We start from the raw sequence: 22,547 nt of genomic DNA, 5'->3' as shown, positions 1-22,547 counted from the left end.
AAGGTAGGTTATTGAAACACATAATCAATTTTATTTCACAAATAATTGATTATAAATTCATCTAAGTCATATAATTAATTATTACCTAAAAAAAATATTATTTTTTATGGCTTTAAACAGATCCAAAGAAACATAAATGAAATAACCTTGTAGTTAAGGACAAAAGGTAAATTTATTTGTAACTTGATTTTTTTTCTTTTAAAATAAACAACTTTTATATATATATACATATATATATATATATATATATAATTTGATAATGTGCTTACTAAAGTATAAATCATTTAATTGTTTTGATCTTATTATTTAATTTTCATAAATTTGATATAAATAAAAAGTAATATATAAATTGTACTTTAACTGATAAAATTTTATCTTTTAAAACAGAGGTATTCGTGTTAAACATTTAATAGAAATTACATGTGTTTTTTAATCAACTTTTAGTTATTATCTATGTTTATTTTTCTCTGAATTTTCCCCTGAAATTTCCACCGGTCACCGGTTGGTAAGTTCTCCAGTTAATATCGATCTCTCTCTGTCTCTCGCTGTCTCTCTATGTATTTCTCGCATTAGAATCGAACCTTCACAGATTAACCGTTGCAAAGTTCGCCGGAGAATCGGGTTCGGTCACCGCTCTCCGATGAACGCTATATAGAACACCATGGCGGAGCAAGGCAGCGCCGCCGTCAACGACGGCGAAACAGAACCGCAACAAAACAAACACCGCGTCCTCAACAACCACAGCGACAACAACGACGTAGACAACAACGACGAGAGTTTAGATCCAGAGTTGTTCTGCTGTTTGCTTCAGCCAGTCACCGCCGACAGAGATCCCGAGTACATTGGCATTCGCCGCCTCCTCCTTCTTCGGAAGGCGGAGGCCGGAATTATTCACCGCAGAGTATGCTCCGTTCAGAACTCGCACTCTTATCTAACGTTTCTGATAATTTTATCATCATAATCTGAAAATGGAGATTGTTTAAGTGCTTATAGCTTAATTCTCCTTATAATAACGTGTCGATCTCGTTCTCTTATATGCATCTAGTTTTCTTTTTCCAGATCAATCGTGATAGATTTGCATTCTTTCCGGTGATGATTTTTTCTTTCTTTAGTTTTTCTTTCATTGGTGTGACCTATGTCTGCATATCGTTACATTTTGACTTTTCGATTATAAGCTTGTTGACTTGGGTGTTATTACAGTGTTCTCAATCGTCATAAACGATGTTTAATTAACGTTTAGTGCTGGGTTTATTATTATTATTATTATTTGGACAGTATTTATGCATACAGTTCCAAGTGCAGTTCATCAGAATTGGAGTTTTACACAGGTAATCCATGTTTCCCTTTAGTGAAACCACCTTATATTACAAAGGTTGCCGAGGTGAAACTTCAATTCTGAAATGGTATAAAAAGTGCATAAGGAACTGATCTGAGTTCCGTCTTTCTTATTATTATTACTACTTGTGAAAGTGTTATCTCCTGTGGCTGTGTTGTTGTTACTATGTCGCTTATGAACACGTGATTGTGTTGAAGGATTGGAGATGCAATGGAAAAACTTATGTGGCATACCGGAATTACCTAAGTAGGCCTAGAAACTGGGAAAGGGATAGTTCGCGAGCCCCTAGTCTGCACAGTACTCCAGGAAACAGGTTGCTGTTTTTTCTTTTTCTACTGGAACTAATGAGCACGTATATGCTTAATTTTGTATCATGCAATTTCATGATATGGTTGATAAAAGGGGATAAAATAAGGAATTAAAGAGGCTCATGATTGGATACATAGCTTCAAAGTGATCTGGATGTGTTGTTGGACAGTAAATTAACTTTGATCTGCATGGAAAATTCTGGAAGACAGATATTGTTATTCATTCAAATGACTTTTTTTCTTTACATATGTAATCTCAAACATATTTACAAGATGATTATGATTTATGGCTGGTTGTGTTGCAAGCTGGTTTTTAGCCTGTCTAATTTTCTTCACTATTCTTTTCTCTGTTATGTTTTAGGTTAATTTAGGATGGTTGGTATTTTCCAACACATGTAATTTGTCTCTTATATAAAAACTATCTCAATTTCTATACGATTTTCCTCATCAATTGCCTTCCTTTCTTATTTTAATGTGAATTCCATGTACTTCTTTGTGGTTAGTTCTTCAATTTGAGTTTCTGTTTGTAATTATAACCACATTTTATGTCAATGCAGCTTTCTCATTCACGGTACTAGTTTAAATTTTTGTTTCCATACAATTCTGACATCAGGATAATTTACTGGTTGATGCATCAGTGGCCGATTTTTTCCATCTCCAAGTCCACACTCCCGTTGGTCTGAGGTGGACAGCTTGAGTTCTGGGAGGGTAAGTTGTGTGCTGTAGATTTTGTTGCAATATGCCTGTATTGCGCATACCTTTTTGTCTTTAACTTCTAACTCTTAATTGGGTAGAAAATGCCATATCCATTAAAATTTTGAACAGAGAGATATATTCTGTTAATGGGATTTATACTTTTTAATTTAAGTATATCAGAGTGTACCATAATATCTGATAGGATAACCAGACACTCATTTGAACTGGTAGTGCTGTTGTCTGGGAAGTGCTGATTATGCTTTGATGTGGCACCTGGTCAAGTGGGATTCTTACGTTTATTTAGTTATTTTTTCCCATTCTTTTAGGATGGAAACGTTTGTAAAAGAGCTAAAGAAAGCATTCAGAGACCAAATTAGATACATTAGAAAAATGCTAGATAACTTTGTATTTGTCATAAAGCTGTTAAAGTTGCTCATAGATGATACACTATATTCTTCACTGATTATTGGCTCTAAACCAACCCTATAATTTGTTGGGTAGATTTGACTGTCACTTTCTTGATATTAGTATGTTTTGCTCAATGGTTCTTGTTGCTGAAACTACAATTGTAGAAGTTGCTGTTATTCAGAGTAAATACACCTAAGCTTCCTGGATTGGGGGAAATTTACACGGGCTAACTTATTGGTTTATATATTACATAAGAATACACTAATGAAATAGATATACTTTGTGCATTTGTACTGTAAAGGGATATGTGGGTTATGTTAGGCCATGATAATTGGAGCTTTGTTTTATTGTTTTGAAATTGAAGTAGGTTTGTACTGTTTAGCTCATATGCTGTGAGTATTAGTTTAAATTTCATGTTTGTTTACTTTTCTTTGTGTCATTTCTCAAATTTGTAGGATCTGCAAAATGCAAATCCAGTACATAATCATAGATCAAGTTTTGGGTCAAGTGTAAGTGATTCTGATCGTCCTAGACACCGTAGGGCTGAGTCCGCTTATTCTTTTGTTGGAATGCATTGTATCTTTGACAAGTGCAAAGCCTCTGGTAAGTCCAATCTAAATTTGTCTTTTTTTACCCGTGTTCTGTTTTACTTGGTTTTCATGGTGGAATAATTCTGAAAATCTTTATGTGTAGTTTCGGTGTTGAAGTTTGGGCACAAGAGTTCTGATTTACTTGCTTATGGGGCAGCTGATGGAACCTTGACTGTCTGCAATGTATCAGAGAATCCCTCAGTCATAAAACAATTAGAAGGGCATTCCAACGATGTAACAGGTTGGATAAACTGTCCTTGTTTACTTGATCTATATTTAATGCTGCATGACATATGCGATCAAGTGCGCTTAGCAAATATCACCTGATGTATTATTTTTAATTGGGGCATTATGGATCAATAAACCTTGTCCTGCACTTTTTCCAATTGGAGATCAAATTAGCCAGATTTCAGAAAAAAACTGCAGCCATTAACTAATTATTCTTACTGAATTTGTCACTTATTCCTACTGTGGAATTATGATTTTCCCAAATTCTCTAAATTGTATTGCTCCCTAGTTTATTACGTGACCTCATATGCTTTGTTTATTTTCAGATTTTGATTTTACATCAAATAATCAATACATTGCTTCGTCTTCATGGGATAAAACTGTGAGAGTATGGGAGATAGCGAAAGGTATTTGCATACGGGTGATATATGGAGTATGTCCACAATTGTGTATTCGTTTTCACCCTGTAAGTATAATTGGGTGTGTGTGTCTGTGTTTATGTATAAGGGCTTCTTATTTCTTATTAAGAATGCTAGCCTTCCCATCTCTTCAGAGGATACCATTGCTTCTTTCATAATTGGACAAAATACCCTCGTCTTAGATTTGAAAACTTTAGATATTCTGGTAATTTCAAGTTTGTATGAAAAATAGCGTTATCTTCCTTTTATTTCTTGCTTTGTGTATTCAATTTACTAGATTCTCACTGTCATGTCTATATATTTTTCTAGAAGTTCTAATAGTCATTTTTTACAACAAGGGAAGTAATAATTTGACTTTCGTAGATTCAAGATGGGTGGAATTGAATCTCTCTCATAGTTTGCACAAGGACTCAGACATTCATTGTGATCTTGATCTTGGATTTATTTGTAGTTTTTTCTCTCTCATTTTTTCTTTTTTTGTTGACCAAATCTGTTTTCAAAAAGAGAAAATGATGAGGTGGACCAGTACTTTTCTCTTTAGTCCATGTTAAAGAATTTAAGACTTTCTCCGTACACATTGGTTTTATTTTGGATTGGTGATGCTTGAGACTGCAACAAATTAAAATATGCTCTGAAGCATAAAATAGTGAGGGAAGGAGGCTGTGCATTTAGCATGTAGAATTTTTCCATCTATCACATCTAGCGAAATTGAATGTTTTTCCTGGGTTCAAATTCTCTACCGGATTTGTTATGTTGTCCTGTGCCTTTAAAATATATTGATTTAATATATTAAAAGTTTTTTTTTAATATTTTAAAATATAAAAATCAGTGTATTTTGAAGGTACAATAGATGGACAACACCAAAAAACACAGCAGAGAATCAAAATTCTTTTTTTTTCTAAGATAGAGGGTGAGCATGGGAGGAGGGGAGTTTGTTAGTTAGGAAATAATGGGTAACTTACAACAATTTGCTTCAGATTTCCTTCTTCCTCTCATCTACGAAAATAAATATTCTTTGCAACTTGTCCAATTTTTCCAAAGATACGGTTTCCTATATCATTATGCATGTGGATTTGGATCTTTTATATTGGTAAATAGTTTTTCTTTTGATTCCATTCTTGTTTGCTACTGAAGCCTGTATTTTTTCTGTATTTGGTGCAGGTAAATAATAACCTCCTTTCAGTTGGAAATGCAAACAAAGAAATCAATGTAAATATATTAATTGTTTCCATTTTGTTATTTTAGAGAAGGAAGTATCATGTTTGACACCTTTGCTGAAGCTTTTCTATTGCAGTGTGTTAATCTTAGTTATTTCTGTTTTTGCTTGGTAAACCTGAAATGACTTTGATGTGGTGGAATCGCTCAGACCTTAAACGTTATTGAAGAAGCATTGTGTTCTTTGTTTGTAAAGTACAGAGAACTGTTTGTATTGTTGGGTGCTATCGTTATGCTCGAATGTTTCACAGAGAATGGAGTAACATGTATAGGGAATAGAGTTACCTTGCTGTGTTTGGATATTAATGAGGGAAGAAATAGGAAGGTTTTACGAGGGAACGGCTAAGACACTTTCCCTTCCACAAAGTTTCAACCTCCTAAATAGGGAGCATTATTCCTTTACCTTCATTTCCTTTCCACTCCCTATATTCAAGAAGGCTCATAGATCATATGATTGAGTCATTTAATGTTTCTGTTATTCAGACACTGGAATAAGAATAAGGCAATGACAGTCACTTCAATCCATCAAACACATATTTTTCATTTATGATTTGATAAATATTCCCACTATTAAATAGTTGTGGCTTAGTTACCGTGTGTACATTTTACTTCTTTCCCCCCATAAAATCCTCCGCTATGATGCTGTCATTTTTTACATACATTTCCTTTTACGGTAATTTATTATTTTTCTCAAAAATGATATGATGTATCAGGTGTTCAATTTTAGTACTGGAAGGGTAATTAATAAATCACTATTTGACAGTGGAGTTACCTCTTTGGACCATGACCATACAGGACTTCTCTTATTTTGTGGAGATGCACAGGTGAGCTGCTCTATATATGCACATGTATTTTGTTTTGTATATCCTAATTGTTATGTTGGTCTCATTTTCTTTAGGTACTGGATTGTATGTGCAGGGATGTATATACTCAGTAAATATGAACTCTCACACAGGTGTATTATCTCGCTCCCATCGTTATAGAAGTAGTAGCAAGCCCAAATCTCCTGTTACCACAGTGCAGTATAGGAGTTTCTCTCTACTTGCACGCGGACCTGTGTTGTTGACATGTACCCAGGATGGAAACCTGTCTTTCTTCAGGTTCAGAAAAATGTTTTCAATCACCCTTATTGCATTCAATCCTCGTTTTTTGAACTCATTTTTCTTTGGAGCACTAATATTGGTGTATTGTAGTGTGGCTTCGGAGATAAATGGCTATTTAACTCTTCGATGCTCGCTAAAATTAGCTCCACGTGTACACAAATTTCGAGCTTCTTTCTGTCCTCTCCTATCCCTTGAAAAAGGAGAATTCATAGGTATGTTGATATCATTCTTGCGTCTACTTTTCTTCTCCTTTTTCCTCCCTCTTCTGTCTCTTGAAGAAGGACTTTTAAATAATAATCTGGTTGTTTTAAATAACCCAAACTCTGCCTGCGTAAAACTAGAAATTAAGTCAAGGATTATGTACTCTGCTTGAATTTCTCAACTTCTCTATGAGTATTTATAAGAAAAGAAAAGAAGTTATGTTTCTTTCACACGTTAAAATAAATTAACTTGTGATTTAACTTTCAGGAGAAATTTGATTTACTTTAACTAGCAAAAATGTTTACCCAAACGAGATGTAAATAATGCTTGCATTGTGACTTCAATGGAAACGGAGACCTGATATGCTGCAAACTGAGTTTTTCTTAAATACATTAACTTAAGCGACATTACAATGATTGTCTTACATTATGTTATCCTTTGTCGTCATGTGAAGTTACTGGAAGTGAGGACTCAAATGTCTACTTTTATGATTTAACTCGGCCCAAAAATACATGTGTGAACAAGCTACAGGTTAGTCTTTCTTTCATCGAAGGTGTTTTCATTTTTTCAAAAACTGATGACTGATCTCCAATAGAGAACTTGATTAGTTGTCATCTTTAGTTGAGTTTTCTCTTCCAATCATGATTTTTCATCTCCAACCCGAAATTAACGGGATTGAGTCTGGTTTTCTTAAATTAATATGACTTGTTAGTGGTATCAATGCTATAATCAATCTCAAAATACATAAATTTTTTGTAAATGCAATGCAGGGTCATGGGTTTCCTGTGCTGGGTATTGCCTGGAACCATGGAGAAAATTTATTGGCTTCATCTGATTTTTATGGCGTAGTAATTGTGTGGAAGAGAGAAAGAACAAATCAAAACAAACATACACAACAACGGTAGAAGTTTAAATAAAGCCTTTTAGTTGATGGCCTATGAAAAAAAGCTCCTTCTTTGCTAAGGTCTCCTTCATCTTTCGCTCTTCTGTATTTTTGTGCTATTATTTTTTAATTTTTTCAATTCTTACTGCAATGTACTTTGTATCCATGAAGTAAATCAATTAATCACCCACAGCCTCACTGGGAACCAAAGATATTATATTAAAAAGGTGTACTGTTTTGTGAGGAAGAAAGAAGTTGTATTCTTAGACATGATTAGGGATTCTGTATGCCAATTATGACGAATACATTTTTGTTGACTTTGTTCGCTATTTGTAATTTTATACAATTAAGCAAAAGAATAAAGCACTTTTTGTCTGACTTTTCATTTCAGTTTCCGAAGTGATATCATGCCCATTGTTCATGAACTCAGTTTCCCGAGTCCTTTTCCTGTAAGTAGCACATTCGATTAACGCAAGGGACACTCCATACTTTTCTGTATCCTATGAATATTAAAATTTTCATTTTGCCCTTTTTGGAAGTCAAAAATAATTTATAGACTATATGATTCAGAAGTTAAAATTGACTTTAGATTGTTCACTCAAAAAATAAAATGACAATTTTTTTTATTCACGAGGATATAGGTTTTAGGATCAGGACAAAAATATTAATGTGTAGAAAGAATTTGTCCAATGAGTCTATACTAATCTATACGCATCAGTTTGGGTCCAATTTACATTCATTAAATTTCAGCATTTCTGTAAATTTGCTTTGAAAAAACAAAATCCCTCCTACTGTTTGTGTGCATAACTAAACCAAGATTTTCATTTTTTTCTAAAGTAATGCAAAAAATATATGGTAAATAATTGTATACAAGATAAGCTAACGATTTTTTGAAGACTTATTAAATGTTAATAATTATCAACTTATGCAACAAGATCAACTTTTAAAAAATTATAATAGAAATTTGTATCTATATTAGCCACAATGTTATGAAAATTTCTCATTCATTAGAACTCTACTGAGTCAAAATAAAATATATATTACTCGCCAAATTGTCACCAACAAATGTTAATAACCTTTAATTCACAAGGGGATATAAGAAAATACCGAGTTATTCTAAATAACTTAATTAATTGCAAATAAAACTTTTATAACTTTACGTAATAATTTCATATTATAAAAGAAAAAGAAATGATATATTTTATCTAACTAGTCAAAAAGTACAATTTTTACAGTAAATGTAACAAAATTATAATACTTTATTAAAAATACAAAAATATAATACTAAACAAATTATTTACGTAAGGTACTTTACTAAAATAATTAACAGATATATAATAAGTCAGAACCTCCCTGATTAAAATGAATTTACTAGTTCATAGAGGAAATTTCTTTCTACAACCCAAGAATACACTAACAGTAAACAATTTATATATAATTGGTATATATAAATTCGTATTTCTTTTTATAGTCCTCATGTAATGGGCATATAATTTATTTTAATTAGTAAGAAATTCTTCTTATTTTTTTTATAAAAGTTTATATACATCACAATCATACAAAAAAAGACTTTAAGCATTTTGAATTACTACAATAATAAAATTGCTATTTGTTACAATAAACTTCACAAAATTGAACAATGGCATTAAACATCAGAAAGAAATAAAGACTCAAGCTCATTCAATTCTCACTAATCTTCCATTGTTCTGAACAAAGAAACCTGAATCTGGACAATCAGAAAATTTCGAAAAATATTTCTCAACTCATTATTCTACCAGGCACATACAAAGAAAAGAAATATAAAACGTAACTGTATGAATGGCAAATCGTAAGCCAACAGGGTTACAGCAGCAACAACAACAAGTTCAGAAAATTTTACTCACAATCACACAGGAAAGTGAAAAATAATTGCTTATCCATCTTACCTGACATAGAAATAAACAAAACATCAGAGAAAAAAAGTGTGATTGGCAGAGTATATTATATACAGAAATTGGGGGGAATGGTCACTGACCTTTTGTAAAGAGCTTTTACATCTTCTCCAAGTAATGGACTCTCAAGAAAAAGATCGCCACACTCTTTCAGAAGAACTTCCTCAACTTCAAATGCTCGATCACCACAATACTCGTTCCATTCAAACCACATTTTTGAAATCAATTCCTTCTTGAAACAAATGCTGTTATCCTCCTCTTCTGGAGAATCAGCAGACACCAATCGATACACAAAAACTTTCTTCTGCTGGCCAGGTCTGAATGCACGACCAATAGCTTGACGAGTAACTGAAGGATTAAGATGAACGTCCAATATAACTATGCGTGATGCCCCTACCAATGATATGCCCTCTCCACAAGCCTTGATGGAGCCAAAGAAGACTTTAGCACTAGGAGAATTGTTAAATCTTTCCATGGACCATTCTCGCTGCTCATAGCTAGATTCTCCTGAGATTACAAATATTTCCTTTCCTAGACTCCACCCTTTACTTTGAATGATTAACCTTTCTAAATATTTCAAAGGAAGCAAGTATTGACTGAATACTAGGAGTTTCTCTCCGGCTGATTCACACAAATTTAGCATGTTCCAAAAGAATTTGGACTTCACACCATCTCTGGCATCTGATTTTTCTATCAGAGCATCAATTATATCATCAGATATATTATTTTCTCCACATTTTTCAGCTAAAGATTTCAGGTTAGGGTGCAAATAGACTGCGCTTCCTACAGAAGATATCTTGAACTTTCCAGATGACTTTTTTAATTGTTCAATGTCAAGCTTTTGTTTATGGCTAAGATTGAGAACCACTGTAAAATCAACGAGACCAGGAAGCTCATCAAGAAAATCTCCTTTATAATAATGAAGGACGCTCTTTGTCATCTCACGTAAATCTTGTATGACGGCTACTTTCGCTTTAAAGTCTATGCCCTTCAAAGTGTTTTCAACAATATCAAAGAATGTTCTCACACCTGGTATATGAACTCTACTATAAATGCGCCTGCAGATAGCTTTTGATGTTTCCATCTTCAAAAACTTTGGACGAACAAGATCTAGAATGTTAAACACCTCCCTCACATGATTTTGATAAAGCGTTCCCGACAGAACAACTTTTCTAGGTGTGTGAACTTTTGCAAGGGATTGGACCATATCTGTGTTTTCATTCCTAGGATTATGCCCCTCGTCTAAAATAAGTATTGAAGGATTCCTCAGTAAAATCTCTTGGCATGATGACGATATATGGTTGGTCCCCTTATCACAGACAATAGAGGAGAACTGTTTATATCCTAAGAAAAGAATACTTTTCTTCTTCTCCCATAGCTTCAATACTTCCAGTTGTTGGCTTCTACTATCTGCCTTCACCGTATAAAAGTCATATAGAGGTATGTCTTCCACTTGCCATGTCTGAAATTCCTTTTTCCATGTTGACAATATTCCCTTCGGAAGCACCACCAATGGTCTTGCATTCGGATACTTGCCTAGAAAACTTTGCATGAAACTTATTATCATGAATGTTTTCCCTGATCCTGGAGCATGGGCTAAGATGCAGCCACCGGGATGATCACCCCCAAGATTTCTAACAAGAAAATTGAATCCGTCAATTTGATGAGGTTTCATCTGTTTCATGTGCCTAGGATGTGCTGAGAATTGAGTTACTATGAGATCATCTTCAGCAACATTATTTGCAAATACATCTGTTTTTGCTTTGGTGTCACGAGAGTCATATGCATAAGTTCTTGTGCTCCGTTTAACCTTCAATAAAATATAAAATTAATAAAAATAATAAATAAAGTCAAACCTTTAACACTTCCTGTCTCAACCAGAAGTAATATTTGTTAGAATATAAATGGTAAGAATTAAGCACAGGTATTATTTTATAACGCAGTTAAGTCCACACATGATATAAATGGTCTACCTGTAATATTATTTTGGTCTAATAAAGAGGTTTCTCAATCTTATAATTTTAATGATCACGAATTGCTATCTATTTCACTTAGACATTTTGTATGTTTATGTCCCGTTCTCCTAAAAATTTATTTTGTGTTGAGCATCTAATTTCAATGCCATAATTAAAAGCGATCATAAAACTAAAAGTATATTTTATGTTTATCACATTCATTAACAAAAATGTTAATGCAAAAGCATTAGTCTAACCTTGTACTGAAACTCAAATATGGTTTCAATTCCTCTCTCAATAATTCCACAAACCCGACAAACATAACCAATATCATCTTTTAAAATAAAAGAATGATCGCACTCCTCGTCACTTTCTGCTTCTTCATCTGGCAGAGGATTCGCGGAAACAACCTAGTAGAGGGAACAATTAAATTACATCAATGCCAAAGGAGTCCTGAAACTGCAATTTGCAAGTAGATTTCAATGTAATAAATAATTTACTTGAATTTAAATTTCGATGTGTACAGAAGTAGTTTTAGAAAGCAGAAAATATAAAATCGCAAGTGACATTTACATGTAATGGGAGCCTTACATATTGTATACATACAACAGATAACAATGAATAAACGAGAGCAAAACATTCGAGAGTAATAAGGATAATTGTATGCCAAGATGTACAATGTTTTAACAGTTCAACTGAATTTCAACATTTTTTGTTCATAAATCAATGAATGATCTAGTTAACACCGGCACTCAGAGAAGGAACTATGTTATAATTCTTTATCAATTGATTTATTTTCTCAATATTTGGCTGTTTAACTATAGCCATTCTCCTTATCTTCATAAGAAAAATTCATCGTCTCAGTAACCCTTAACCGAACACATCAATTTTAGTAAGGAAATTCAAATTAAATTACACACAAAAAAAATCATCCAAATGAGTTGATGATAAACTCCACGACAAAGACTGGCATTATTATTAAAAATAAGAAACAGAAGTAAAGTATTATACTTTGGAACACTCCATTGCCATCGACATCTCCTTCCAAAGATCTTCTAGGCCCTCATTGTCTGCGGGGTTGACCTGATGATCATCTTCCTTATTTACACCGATATAAACACCTTTACCCGCGGTACTTGTCTCAATTTTCGGATCTTTACTTTTGCGACGGTTAGGAATGGGAGTACGCTGCCTCTAAAAACCCATTGTTTGACCCAGAACAGTAAAACATGTTAGTGAAACAACTTACACAGAAATGAAGAGAAAGAAAAAAGAGCTAGCATCTTCTCATGAAGAGCAGCTACAGATTTAAATCTAAATACACAGAAGCTTAAGAAGTTAGCTAAATGCAAATGTCAAGCGATTCAAATGAAAAATTGACACAACATGTTCCAGAAAGGCAATCGGTTAAACTCTTACATCATCATTCACTATTCCCTTTTCAACATTAATATGTGAATATATGGTAGGAGCAAAGAAAAAGAATATAAACCGATAGTATCAATCACCATGTATAAAGGATCAATAGTAATCAAGTTTAGTAATTCGTCCAATCCAATGGTTTCAAAACTGCGTCAAAGTATTTACGTAATGACTTAGTTTAAGAGAATGCAGTCTTAAGAAAGTAAGAGATTGAGAATTTTTGGCAATATTTGGTTCATAGGAAAAAAGAATTATACAAAAAAGAGCCAATGTTTTAAAAAAATCTTCAGCCACATAACAAAAGATTGAAAATAAATGCTACAATTTTGTTAAATCATCGGTTGGCCAGTAAGTCATGTTTGTAATAGAGGGAAAAATAATGAATGAGTGGGGAGGATAGGAAGCGTGATATAGGAATCATGTGTGGCCAAAAGAGAGAAAAGAAGTATATACAAAAGGTGGGTAAGTAACCAAATGAGTGGAGATTATTCTGATGTTCTGGGTGGTGATTTTGTTATAGGCGGTCTTTTCCCATCATCTCATTGGTTTTACTCGTTATCTCGAGACGGAACATGTTACAAATATATTCCAAATAAAAAATTATGCATACTAATAACTATTTCAATTTGGTATTTCATATATTTAAATTATTACAAAATTAAGAAAAACTTACAACTGTTTTCGTCACAACAGGAGACGGTGCAACTAGCGGCAACACAATTTCTTCAAACTGAGCAATTGATTTATTTTGTCTGTAATCTTCTTCTTCTTCTGAAGCTTCATGAAATGGAACAATAGATTTATTGTGTATATCATCTTCCACTTTTAAAGCTTCATGAAAAGGAACAATAGCCTTTTTATCTCCATCATCTTCCACATCTGAATCAATGTGAATAACTGTAGCTGCATGAACTTTCTTCTCAATGTTTTCCCCCGTCAAATCTATGACATTATGATATGTCAAACCAGTGTCTTTATCGTGGTCAGTTACCACATTCATGAATTCATTAACAAGTACGGGATACTTGGCAAAGTAAGGTCCAAGTATCTGCATTTTTATGGCTATAAGGTCCTCTATTTCCTTTGTGACACTTCCATATTTTCCATGCTCTGTATGAACCACAACATCCGAAATTGCAGATGCATTCGAATGGTCAGCTACATCTGATAACTTCTGTCTTTTGCCTCTGTCAGGGCTAGAGGAAGATCCTGGTTTCACAATAATTCATATAAATAATACAAATCTTTATTAAATTTTATTAAACATATTATAAACATATTACACAGCTAAAAATCTAGTTCAGATTGAAAAACACAACAAAAGATCCTTTAAGAGAATACCATATAAAGTTGTCCTAAAAGAAAATGTTGGGACTTAACATTCTTACAATAACCACTTTGCGAATAATTAATATATATATATATATATATATATATATATATATATATATATATATATATATATATATTCTTATTAAATCCTAAAATAAAAAATGAAATAATCCACCAAAAATTTGGGATAAAATTAGATAGAAAAAGAAAATGATATTGAAATTGCAAATAATATACATGGTGATCAACAGTTTCTAATGTCAAATTTAAAAAAGAAAATAGAAAGAGCAAGAAAATGAAGAATATACCGATTGAACGACGGCGCTTAGCTGACAACACGTAGTCAACAGAGGACTTCATCGGTAACTTTCAATGAAATGAAGAAACTGAAAATGGAAGCAAAAACAGATAAAAATATTGCAAACTGAAAGAGAAAAATAAAAAACAAGTGTTAAATTTATCCATTTTCTATCACAGATTATATAAAATCAAGAGAAGAGGGTTACCAAAAAGAAGAAATGCTGAAGACAGAAAATGAGATTGAAAAATGCAGAGTGAGTGATGAACTAACTATTGAGTTTCCTTCGGTCACGGTTCTCTGTGTCGCAGCTGCAGCGCTCATGCAGTGTGGATGCAAATTTTTAACTGTTTGATTGGTGTCGGTCAAAGTGCACTTTCTTGCATGCGTTGGTGATGATGATTAAAAATAACGGTAATAATTTATATAAAATAATTTTTCTTAATTTAATCAAATAGTAATTTTAGGTTTGCTTAATAAAATGATTAATAAAAATTAATTAACATTATCTTAAATTTTGAAAAGGAAATTTTAAGACACAAATAATTTACACATATTTAAGAATCTTTATTTATTTATTGTATTAAATGAAAAGATAAATGATTAAATATATAAAAAACGGCACAATCATTTTATTATAAAGAAGGGGTTATGAATTTAAATAAATGCATAATTTTAAATGTGTGGGAAGAATAATTAATTTGATGAAAAATTTGGAAAAGAAGAATTAAATTTTAGATGTGTGGTTATTTAATATTAATCATAAAAGTTAGTGTTTCAATTAATTTAAATTTATTAAAAATAGTTTTAAGTAAATTAATTGCATGCTTCCTTTTAGGAAGCAACTTTTGCAAAGAGCCCATCATTATAATAAGATTTTAAATTTAAGAACTTACATTAGAACAAATTTTAAAAGTTGACTTTAGATAAGATTCTTATATATTAATAATAAAAAATTAATATTTTAATAATTAAATAATTTTTAAATTGTAAAAAAATGTATATAAAAAATTCACAAATTCCTATTCTTTTAAAAATCCAAATTTATATGAATATAATGTAATTTGCTAAAAAGTAACATAACATAGTTAGGATTATTTAAGGCAAAATAAAGTTTCATGTGAATTCTTTATAAATAATCTGTATTGTTCATACAAACACAATAGTACTCTATAGAAGTAATTTATATCACAATTCTCATTTTCAACTTTGTGCTTTTGACTATTTTTTTTACACCTCACCAATATATATATATATATATATATATATATATATATATATATATATATGAATAAGTAAAGGAAAGAAATTATTTTATAAAAATAATAAGTTTGAAACGAAAAATATTTATTTATTTAAATTTTTATTTATATATTATAGTTTCTTTTAAAAAATAATATATTTTTTACTAGTCAAAAAATTTAAATATATCAAAAACATGTCATTACTTTTTTATAAAATATTTATTCTTTTATAAAAAAATTTCTATAAAGTTTTGTTGATTTAAATTTCTTTAAAATATATGTATTTCTAAATATTTAATATATACATATATATATTTAAAAAATTAATTCATCTAATTTTTACTTGTCTAATTAATGAAACACTACACAGCTAATTTCAATTTTCTCTAAACATTTATTTTTAATTAATTTAAAATAAAGAAAAAAAATACAAAAATCAGGTCACAATTGATTTTTCCAAAACCTAAATTCTAACCAAACTAAAAATTATTGTATTTCAATAGATATAAAGAATAATATATTACCAGAGAAATAAAATTAGAAAGTGTTGTATAGAAGTTTAAACTTAAAAAGTTTACTCTATAGAAGAAAAGATAATTGTTACTTTCCTTCACCTACATCTAATCATAACCTATTTTACGCCTTTTTGAAAAGTGACAATTGTTTGAAAAGAAAGCAAATAGAAAAGCCAAATGAAGTATCTAAAAAGAATATTTTTTTAAGTGACTATATATTTCTTTATATAAATAAGTCTATCATTTATATTGAAAGCATTTTGGATTTGGTGAGTTAATCTTTTCTTAAGCAAACTAAATTTTGTTTTATGTTATCATTAGTAAACACCTTTTAATATAATTTAGATGTGATTCATTGTTTGAAAATTTAAACTAGTTTCCCAAAGAATATTTGTACATTAGCTTTAATAAGTTAAAAACAAAGAGTACTAGTGTTGTAAGTTTGGAATGACATTTCAACAATATATGCATATTTGCATAACTTGATTCATTGGTAAAAAAATTGAACATATATCATATTAGTTTTTTATGTTATGTATTATTATCTTATTTTTTATTTCTATTTGATCTTTTAAGCTAACATTAGTTGTGATTATTTTTTAAAGTCTTAAAAATACAATTTAATATTTTTCTTTATTTTCCGTGATTTGTAAGATAAAACTCTAAATTTGATTAAAGATAACTTTCAAATTTGCTTTGAGAAATATAGTTATAATATCATATCTAAGTTTTATTCTTTTGTATATTATTTTCAATAATTATTTCAGTTGAAACTTATTTTAATAAACGAAAATATTTGAGGTTAAACTTATGACTTTCTTTCACATAGCTGTTTGTAATTAGAAAAAATATTTTTTTTTTCAATATTTTATTGAAAGGAAAATTCAAAATCTCTTATATAGTGTTTACTAAATACACACAGTCTGAAAAACTAGAACAAATAGTACAGTCACTCTTATAATCTAATCACAATTCATGATTTAATGCGATTGTTTTTCACTCTTACAATAATTATTTAGAAACTATCCCAAAAGAATTTTTATGACAAACTTACATGCACCTATGATGCTGTATTAATATATTCTCCAACTAAATTTTGATTTTTCCTTTGATAATTTATATTAATTAAATGCATTGAATTATTATATCATTATTAAAGGCCTTGTATGTATATTTTCTCTTATTTTCTAATCAATCAATGATCTGAGACTTTTTTACTAAATGCACAAAAATTAAACTTCTAAAACTATAAGGAAACAAAAAGAATGAAGTTGCAAGACATGATGACATTGATGGAAGAAAAAAAATGAAATTGAAAAGGTTAAGCATATATATATATATATATATATATATATATATATATATATATATATATATAATATGAGTTTACTAAATAATACTTTGCTGGTTTAATCTGTTAGATATTTTGCATACACGTTCCTCAAACACAAACAGCAAAAAATTCCAGAAAAATTATCAGCATTTGAAATCTTGGTAGGGACAAAAAGGAAAAACAACATAAGATATGGTGCAACTAATGTTACATTGCTTAAACTTTTTCTAAGGCAGTAAGAACATAATACAGGTAACAAAATTCATATGAACCAAAAAGAAAAAGTAACTATGATTGGAACCATTTCCTAAGCTGTTTTGAAGGCTTTTTCTCTCCATTATCTTGGGAACCTTTGTGTGAGAACTTGGATCTATATTGTTCTATTAGCATGTCAAGCTTGTCTACTACGTCCTTCCCTACTGAATCTTTATTCTTCTTAGGCCGTTTCTTAGAAACCACCTTATGCCCTGCTTCTTGTTCTTGATTCTGCATCTTTCTTTTTCTAAACCCAGTATCATCATCTTTCTTTCCTGATTTTCTTCTGTTAGTGGAAGCAGCAGTGTTTTGATCTTCAACTGATGCACCACCATTTTTCTGGCCATTTTGGTTATTCTTTGGCTTCATGGACAAGGCTTCTGGATTTTCTTTCAGTGCCCTTTTGCTCTTTTTGTTGCCTTTCTGTCTTTTGGATTTTCCATTTGCCAGTGTATCACCTGATTCACCATTTGAATTCACTACTGCTTCCTTTGTCGGTTCACCATGCTCTCTAGACTTTCGTTTTCTGTCCTCTCTGTGATCTTCTTTCTTGCCAGGTTTGTCATTTTCCATGTCATTGTTGTCATCTTGAGGAGCCTGCTGCTGAAATTGCAGCTTTGCCTTCCGAAGTTTAAGTGTTTGAACATTATCAAGAGCAAACTCCACGATTGGTCGATGTTCAGCACCAAATGTTTCTGGTGTCAATGAAAGCTAACTATAAATCAAACAAAAATAAAAGGACAATATAGTATGATTCCCAGAGATGATGAGAAATGGTTGTCACCAGGATTATTGTTGAGAACTCTCAGAGCCACAAGGGCATGCTGATGCTCAGAAAATTCAACAAAGGCAACTCCCCGTGAATAGCGTTCTTGAGCTACCTTTCCGTTCTTATCATTTTTCAAAAACTTTATCTGCATATTGTACGTATATTTTGTTAAAATGTAAAATGACACCCTTAAAGCTTTACAGAAACAATAATTGACAATTTGTAGTTATGATCCACTTGACCAACCTGCCGAATTACAGGTTTTTGCTTGGTAGCTCTGGAGATGACTGCATCAATGCAAAGCTTCTTGAGTTCTTTCTCATTCATTGACTTGGGTAAGTTGTAGATAATGAGTCTAGTTCTTGAAACATGAAAATTTGGAGATTGAAGCTTTGTCTTCTTTTTTCTCTCCAACCTTATATGAAATTTCCATAAATATTATTGAGCACTAACACCAGCTGAAGAAATTACACTTGAGCAAGAAGATAGAATTTAAACCACCACATTTGCAAGATCAAATGCAACATAACATTCGGAAATCAGAATAGTACGAGTGATGATATTTGAAAATGGATTGTGAATCTATAGCTCATTTTGTTCGTTTGTGGATCTATACAAAAAATGGATTGTGCCAAGAAATTATATATTATCTTTTCAAGAGACCTTTTCTCCAGCCCTCTGGTGATTTTTCTCAACAAAAACTACTAAACAAGAAAATAAAAAGGAAAACAAGTAGAAGACAATACAAGTGTTTTTTCTCCTAACGTTCTCATAGGGTAAAAGTAGAACATATTAGCAAAGGATTGTAACAATTTGAGAGCTGGAGATGAAAAAAGTCACTCAAGTGCAGCCCATATAATAACTATAAATAGCATGATAGATGTGAGTTAAAATAATAATACCACCAGCACTCCAAACTACACAATACTCACTCTTGGCGTTTTAACATATCACTGGCTGAAACCCCTTCAGCAGCTGTAGTTCCCTCAAGAATAAGTCCCTCCTGTTAAAGTTTAGTTGAATGCAAATGTTAATCTTAAGCATATCTATCAGCTTCAACAGCCTACTCCACAAAGAGTTACAAAGGAGAAGACAAACCTTTGCCAAGTAAAGATTCCGGTGGTCATTAACCTCATTTTTTGCTTTCTCCAGTTCCTTGTCATGTGCTGATTTCTTATCCAAAGCCTTTAAAACTTTCAACAGTCTACCCTTCAGCAAAATACCTGTCCCGGAAGCAGCAATAGCAGCTGAAATTGCAGCATTAGCTGCTTCTACAGTTTTAAACTTTAGAAAACCGGTTCCTCTTGGTCGCCTGCATTGAGTAAAAGGAGACGATGAATAATGCCCTGTGAAATAGACACAGAAAAATAACACAGTGACATACTTGGTAACTTGGTGAAGAACAGGAGCAAAGTATTCTACTTCTCCAAACCCAGCAAATCGTTGTTTTACTTCTTCATTATCACATTCAAAGGGAAGATTACTTATAAAAACTGTTCTCTGCAAATCTTCTTCTGTTCCCTTAGGACTAGATAAATTGTTTATGCTGGAAATGTCAGGCTTAGAAGCACCTGAAACCTTTTCCATGTCATCAGATACTTTTCCATCCGCATCCTTAACAACTTCATCAGGTCTTGACTCTTTGTTTTCTTTGGACAAAATAGAATCATTGTTCTCAGATGTTCCTTTGCTTGAGGATCCAAGCAAGTTGTTAAGAACCTTTCTTGCAACGTCTGCCTCCTTATCAAAATTATCTTCAGGAGGAGCTCCCTCTTCCACCATGGCACTAGAGTGGTTTGTATCATTATCATCTCCTTGGCCAGATCTTTTATCAACAAGCTCCACATCCTCCTCATCACTATCTTCATCACTCAAGACTTCTTCTAAAGAAATTGCAAAGAATGTATTATTTGAATAGTTCAGATCCAAAATAAAGGTTTTTTGGCATACTTAAATAATAAGACAAAGATGAAGAGTGAGACTCAGGAAAAAGCTCCGATAGTGTATTTGTAGACTAGAGCAATGACCCAATACATCAAACGTTATATGTTAGCAGTTCACTGAGAAATAATCTCAAACTTTTCCATTGGAATACGTTACAACTAAAGTATTAAATGAATAAACAATAAACCAGGGATATCACAGCTTACAAAAGAATCAATAAACGTTTACCTCAACATAGAGATAGTTACCAAATAGAAATCTATTGGACTTAAATTTAAAAATCCCATTAAAAAATCACCATCATATGATTTCCAACCAAGTCCACAGCTACTCAGCCGCTTGGCTCCAATTGATTGGCCACTCAAGAATCCATTTAAGTTTAGAACAACATAGAAATGAGAAGAATATTATGTGTAACATATATTCAATTAAGTGTAATGATTGAGCCACAAAACAAGAATCTGGCCTTTTAACTCCACAAAACTACTAAACAGCTGACTAACGTAATAGTGAAATTGAGGTTAACCCCCAACATGAGAAAAGTGATAGACTAATCCCAATTTCTAATTCAAAAGTAAAAACTTACAAGCGCCATGTTTTAGCATAGTCTACTTGATTAAAACATAGATACATGACATTGGTCACAAGAAGTTTTCCAAATAATAATACTTATAACTTAAAATAGTAATATTAAATAATTGGTAATAATGCATTGAAAAGCCAAAAGGCACTTCAACTGAGGAATATCTTCGTTCAATTCAAATATAGACTACAAAAGTGGCTGATGAAAGTACCCTCTTCACTATAAAAATTACCTTTCTCTGAAGCACGAGTATCATTCATATCACTACTAAATATCTTCTTTGGAACAGCCCAATCAACAGCTATGACTCGTTTTGCAAACTTCGACCCATTCAGCTTTTGAATGGCCTGAAAAAGAAAAATGAAGCTTATATACAGGTTATTTCAGAACACAAACAAGTAAATAAAATAAAACCTGGTAAAAGTACATACATTTTCTGCATCTTGCTTGCAGGTGAATTTTACAAATGCAAAGCCCTTAGACAGACTGCAGAGGAGATGGGAAAAGAAAAACATTTTAAGAAACCATTATATATGATAGCATATTGAAACTCTTAATAAATAAAAAGTAGAAAGAACTTACCCTGTGTCTGACTTTTGTGGAATAAATACGTCCCACACATATCCAGCAGATGAAAACATATCGCTTATTTCAGTATCTTTTGCCTGCATCCGTGTTTAGTCACTAGTCAGAAGTCAAGGTATCCAAGAAAATTTATTTTGTTTTTTAATTATAGGCATCGAACCTTGAAAGGAAGGTTTCTGACAATAAGCTTCCATTTCTGAGTCTTGGAGCCCTGACCCACATACAGCAGAAAGTTGTTAAGAAACAATATCTCGTTCAAGATCTTACATGGTAAACAGGGAAGTCAACTTCATCTACAAATAACTAAAATTCACAGAACAAAAGCATAAACACTATGAAGTCTATATCCCACCACCTAATAGATTATTAGATGAATCTGACAAAGTGCACCGGACAGTTACTAAATGCATTCTAACCACGCTAAAACTGACTTCCAAATGGTGAGCAGGGTACACACATCTCCTACTTCAAAAAACATATTGTCAGGTATATAAATACACACTCAAAAATGGAGACAACAAATAAGAAAATACTTTCCAACATAGGAAATAGAGACTAAAACCAAACCCAAGTGAAAATCCTATCAAGCCTTTAGAAGCAAAACATGGAATCATAAGAAATTACTTTTCCACACAAACATAGGAAACAGAGACTAAAATCAAACCCAAATAAAAATCCTATCAAACCTAAAGAAGCAGCACACATCACAAATTCTCATTGCATAACTTCCTTTATATTAAGACCATGCACACCATATTCTCCTGATTAATGGCAGAAAAAAGCTTAAGACTACTAAAGAGCACTTACTTTTGCATAAAAAGGAAATTAAGAGAACAGGTTTTTGACCTACTCAGTGTTAGAAAATGAAAAACATATTCAATGCAATTAATACCATGGAATACAAATTTTAAGACATAAAGCAAATTTATGAATACAAAATGAAATGGTACAGCTTCTGTCAGCTGGCAGTTATTCATATATATATATATATATA

The 22,547-nt window shown here is 31.8% G+C and overlaps 3 protein-coding genes across 7 annotated transcripts in view; 1 reads left to right on the top strand and 2 right to left on the bottom strand.

The window, feature by feature from the left end:
• Positions 1–452: 452 nt before the first annotated feature.
• Positions 453–7,936, top strand: LOC106756619 (WD repeat-containing protein 13). Of its 2 annotated transcripts, XR_001375489.2 has the most exons (13): positions 453–901; positions 1,534–1,649; positions 2,283–2,352; positions 3,204–3,351; positions 3,442–3,579; positions 3,893–4,032; positions 5,147–5,194; positions 5,914–6,024; positions 6,119–6,300; positions 6,394–6,515; positions 6,959–7,035; positions 7,275–7,468; positions 7,779–7,936. XR_001375489.2 is itself a non-coding variant. In XM_014639116.2 (12 exons), the coding sequence occupies exons 1-12, from the start codon at positions 662–664 to the stop codon at positions 7,407–7,409; spliced, it is 1,527 nt and encodes a 508-aa protein (XP_014494602.1). In that variant the 5' UTR covers positions 453–661; the 3' UTR covers positions 7,410–7,772. The 2 variants fall into 2 exon arrangements, 1 of the variants encoding a protein (XP_014494602.1); XM_014639116.2 differs by lacking the exon at positions 7,779–7,936 and having other exon boundaries at positions 7,275–7,772.
• Positions 7,937–9,046: 1,110 nt separating this feature from the next.
• LOC106753768 (protein CHROMATIN REMODELING 35-like) lies at positions 9,047–14,681 on the bottom strand. 3 transcript variants are annotated; one of them, XM_014635618.2, is made up of 7 exons: positions 14,599–14,681; positions 14,336–14,413; positions 13,369–13,904; positions 12,285–12,467; positions 11,531–11,683; positions 9,402–11,128; positions 9,047–9,312 (listed from the first exon to the last, which is right to left on the bottom strand). In XM_014635618.2, exons 2-7 carry the CDS (start codon positions 14,385–14,387, stop codon positions 9,309–9,311), a joined length of 2,655 nt encoding a protein of 884 aa, XP_014491104.1. In that variant the 5' UTR covers positions 14,388–14,413; positions 14,599–14,681; the 3' UTR covers positions 9,047–9,308. The 3 variants fall into 3 exon arrangements, with proteins under 3 accessions (XP_014491104.1, XP_022634656.1, XP_022634657.1); XM_022778935.1 differs by having other exon boundaries at positions 9,047–9,307; XM_022778936.1 differs by having other exon boundaries at positions 9,251–11,128.
• Positions 14,682–17,489: 2,808 nt separating this feature from the next.
• The window catches only part of LOC106756630 (RNA-binding protein 28), an 8,454-nt gene continuing 3,396 nt past the window's right edge, over positions 17,490–22,547 (bottom strand). For both annotated transcript variants that reach the window (XM_014639129.2, XM_014639130.2), the window contains exons 10-19: positions 21,714–21,764; positions 21,551–21,633; positions 21,400–21,454; positions 21,201–21,315; positions 19,826–20,324; positions 19,540–19,753; positions 19,374–19,444; positions 18,688–18,856; positions 18,457–18,586; positions 17,490–18,367 (exon numbers count right to left, since the gene is read on the bottom strand). In XM_014639129.2, the coding sequence (XP_014494615.1) occupies positions 17,706–18,367; positions 18,457–18,586; positions 18,688–18,856; positions 19,374–19,444; positions 19,540–19,753; positions 19,826–20,324; positions 21,201–21,315; positions 21,400–21,454; positions 21,551–21,633; positions 21,714–21,764 (2,049 nt within the window). In that variant the 3' untranslated portion in view covers positions 17,490–17,705. The remainder of the gene's footprint in view (positions 18,368–18,456; positions 18,587–18,687; positions 18,857–19,373; positions 19,445–19,539; positions 19,754–19,825; positions 20,325–21,200; positions 21,316–21,399; positions 21,455–21,550; positions 21,634–21,713; positions 21,765–22,547) is intronic.

Source organism: Vigna radiata, chromosome 2 (genome assembly GCF_000741045.1).
Source record: "Vigna radiata var. radiata cultivar VC1973A chromosome 2, Vradiata_ver6, whole genome shotgun sequence".
NCBI lineage: Eukaryota > Viridiplantae > Streptophyta > Magnoliopsida > Fabales > Fabaceae > Vigna > Vigna radiata.
This window is presented reverse-complemented; position numbering and strand designations above follow the sequence as displayed.

Coding starts and splice junctions, on each gene's coding strand:
- LOC106756619 (XM_014639116.2), top strand. CDS start 662: ATGGCGGAGCAAGGCAGCGCCGCCGTCAACGACGGCGAAACAGAACCG. Junction 3,352..3,441: donor TGACAAGTGCAAAGCCTCTG/GTAAGTCCAATC, acceptor CTTTATGTGTAG/TTTCGGTGTTGAAGTTTGGG. Junction 6,516..6,958: donor TGAAAAAGGAGAATTCATAG/GTATGTTGATAT, acceptor CGTCATGTGAAG/TTACTGGAAGTGAGGACTCA.
- LOC106753768 (XM_022778935.1), bottom strand. CDS start 14,387: ATGAAGTCCTCTGTTGACTACGTGTTGTCAGCTAAGCGCCGTCGTTCA. Junction 13,905..14,335: donor TAAGCGCCGTCGTTCAATCG/GTATATTCTTCA, acceptor TTGTGAAACCAG/GATCTTCCTCTAGCCCTGAC. Junction 11,684..12,284: donor TGGCAATGGAGTGTTCCAAA/GTATAATACTTT, acceptor TCCCTCTACTAG/GTTGTTTCCGCGAATCCTCT.